This window comes from Oratosquilla oratoria, chromosome 5 (genome assembly GCF_046742065.1).
Source record: "Oratosquilla oratoria isolate Oo_2021 chromosome 5, ASM4674206v1, whole genome shotgun sequence".
Classification (NCBI taxonomy): Eukaryota; Metazoa; Arthropoda; class Malacostraca; order Stomatopoda; family Squillidae; genus Oratosquilla; species Oratosquilla oratoria.
This window is the reverse complement of record NC_134781.1, coordinates 11,888,882-11,891,381: the sequence shown is the minus strand read 5'-3', so window position 1 is coordinate 11,891,381 and position 2,500 is coordinate 11,888,882. Positions and strand designations below refer to the sequence as shown.

Sequence of the window (2,500 nt, the reverse complement as noted above, 5' to 3'; positions counted from 1 at the left end):
TCTTCCTACTCTTCTCCTGGTTACCACTATATGATCCATTAAAGCCTTATCTACCACCCTTCCATCCATCACCCTCTCCCATATGTACTTATGCTTGACTTTCTTCCTAAACACTGTGTTTGATATCATCAACTCCCTAAACATGTCTCCACCATCAACTCTCCACTACAATTTTTTCCTGGAATTCCACATTTTCCAACCAGTTATTTTATTTGTTCGTCTCCTAGCCTAACATTTGAGATCTCCCAATACCACTACATTGACATTTCTCCCTAAACTTTCTATGCGCTCATTTAGATATATCCCAGAAACCTCCCTCTCCTCTACATCCTCCTCACTACCAGGCCCATATACACTTACAAAGACCCACATCTCCCTTCCCAGTTTCACCTTCATCCACATTAACCTCTAAGAAATCTCTTTCCACACCACCACACGCTTACCTATCTCTTCACTTACTAGTATAGCCACCCCTTCTCTCCCTCGTCCTTTCTTCACTCCTGACACCCTCCCAAGTCCCAACTACACTTCCAAACTCAGACTCACTCTTCCTTTTCAACTTAGTTTCATTCAGTGCCAACACATCCATCTTTCTTCTCACACACATACTGCCTATATCTTCCCATTTACTAGTGGTGGGCAGCTACCGGTGAAATTACCGATTTTATCGGCAACAAACTTAATGATAGCTTACCGACAAAAATTCTGCTACCGGTAAAGCTTCGTTAACCGATAACTCGATAAGCTATACCATAACACTCAGAGAGCGGTAACTTCGGTAAGCACGTCTCGGCTTGGTGGTACTGAGTGACACTCAGTACCACCAAGCCGAGACGTGCTTACCGAAGTTACCGCTCTCTGAATGTTATGGTATAGCTTATCGAGTTATCGGTTAACGAAGCTTTAACGGTAGCAGAATGTTTGCCGGTAAGCTATCGTTAAGGTTGTTGGATAAAACCTGTAACTTTACCGGTAGCTGCCTACCACTACCACCTCCAAACATGAACCCATGCATGCAGACACGAACGAAAATGTATACACCACACCCACCCTCAGACACCCTCCATTCACTCACTCGCGCGGTAGATACTAGATAGCATACTATAGTAGCACCAATTAAAGTATGACCTTTTCCCTTTACAATTACATAACAATAAAAACAATATGTAAAATAGAACCAGAGATATAGCTTATTAAAGGACAAAAACATTGATTTTTCGAACTCGACTCGAACTTGTGACGTCACTACTACCTCACGAGTCTTTTACCGGTAAACTGTCGGTAATTTCGGTAACTGTATTGTTGTTCACCAATAATTTCGATATTGAAATTAGCGGTATTTGCCCAGCACTACCATTTACTCTCACCTGTACCACATCCACGCACATTAGAAGACCCAAACCTTAGGATTCTGGTTGGAAAGTTCCCAGACCCTCTTATGTCTTTTTTAGGAATGATGATGATGGTAATGATGATGATGATGATGATGATGATGATGATGATGATGATGATGATGATGATGATGATGATGATGATGATGATGATGATGATGATGATGATGACGACGACGATGACGATGACGATGACGATGACGATGACGACGACGCGACAATGACGATGATGATGACGACGACGACGACGCGACGATGACGATGACGATGACGATGACGATGACGATGACGATGACGATGACGATGATGATGATGATGATGATGATGATGATGATGATGATGATGATGATGATGATGATGATGATGATGATGATGATGATGATGATGATGATGATGATGATGATCACTACCACCACCATCAACACACATCACCACCACCATCAACACACATCACCACCACCATCAACTCATATCACCACCATCATCAACACATCACCACCACCATCAACACACAGCACCACCTCCATCAGCACACACCACCACCACCATCAACACACATTGCCAGAACCATCAACACACAGCATCATTACCATCAACACACAGCACCACCACCATCAACACACAGCACCACCACTATCAACAACCATCACCACCACTGTTATCTTCACTGTTAACATCACAGCACCACCAATCACTCTCACTATGACCAGAATCTGCATTTCTGATGAGTTGGATCTAGTTCTACCTCCACATGAAGCATCAAATTCTGAATGAATAATAATAGAATAGAAGTAAAGAGACCTTGGCTTTTCTAGCTACATTAATCTAAGAAGTTATTGAATTTATATTCATTCAATAGTTTTATACCTAACAACTGAATTATTAATTCCATCACTGATCCATAGGTACTGGAATGTGGCCGTGTCTCTCCTCTCCATTGCCATGATCACTATCAATAGGTGAGTTTATGTTTTGAACATTCAGTCTTTCTATCACTTGCCTTCCTTCCTCGTCCCTCTTACAAGTGGAGTCGCCAAATAAAACAAATAAAGAAGAAGGTGAGGCACCTGCGTCAAGAAGAGTGCAGCTGCGGCCAAAGCCGTTGTATT

At 42.2% G+C, this 2,500-nt stretch overlaps 1 protein-coding gene across 3 annotated transcripts in view; it reads left to right on the top strand.

Moving 5' to 3' along the window:
- LOC143025367 (G-protein coupled receptor moody-like) overlaps nucleotides 1–2,500 on the top strand; it is an 81,492-nt gene that overhangs the window by 63,538 nt on the left and 15,454 nt on the right. For all 3 annotated transcript variants that reach the window (XM_076184913.1, XM_076184910.1, XM_076184911.1), the window contains one exon: nucleotides 2,297–2,350. In XM_076184913.1, the coding sequence (XP_076041028.1) occupies nucleotides 2,297–2,350 (54 nt within the window). The remainder of the gene's footprint in view (nucleotides 1–2,296; nucleotides 2,351–2,500) is intronic.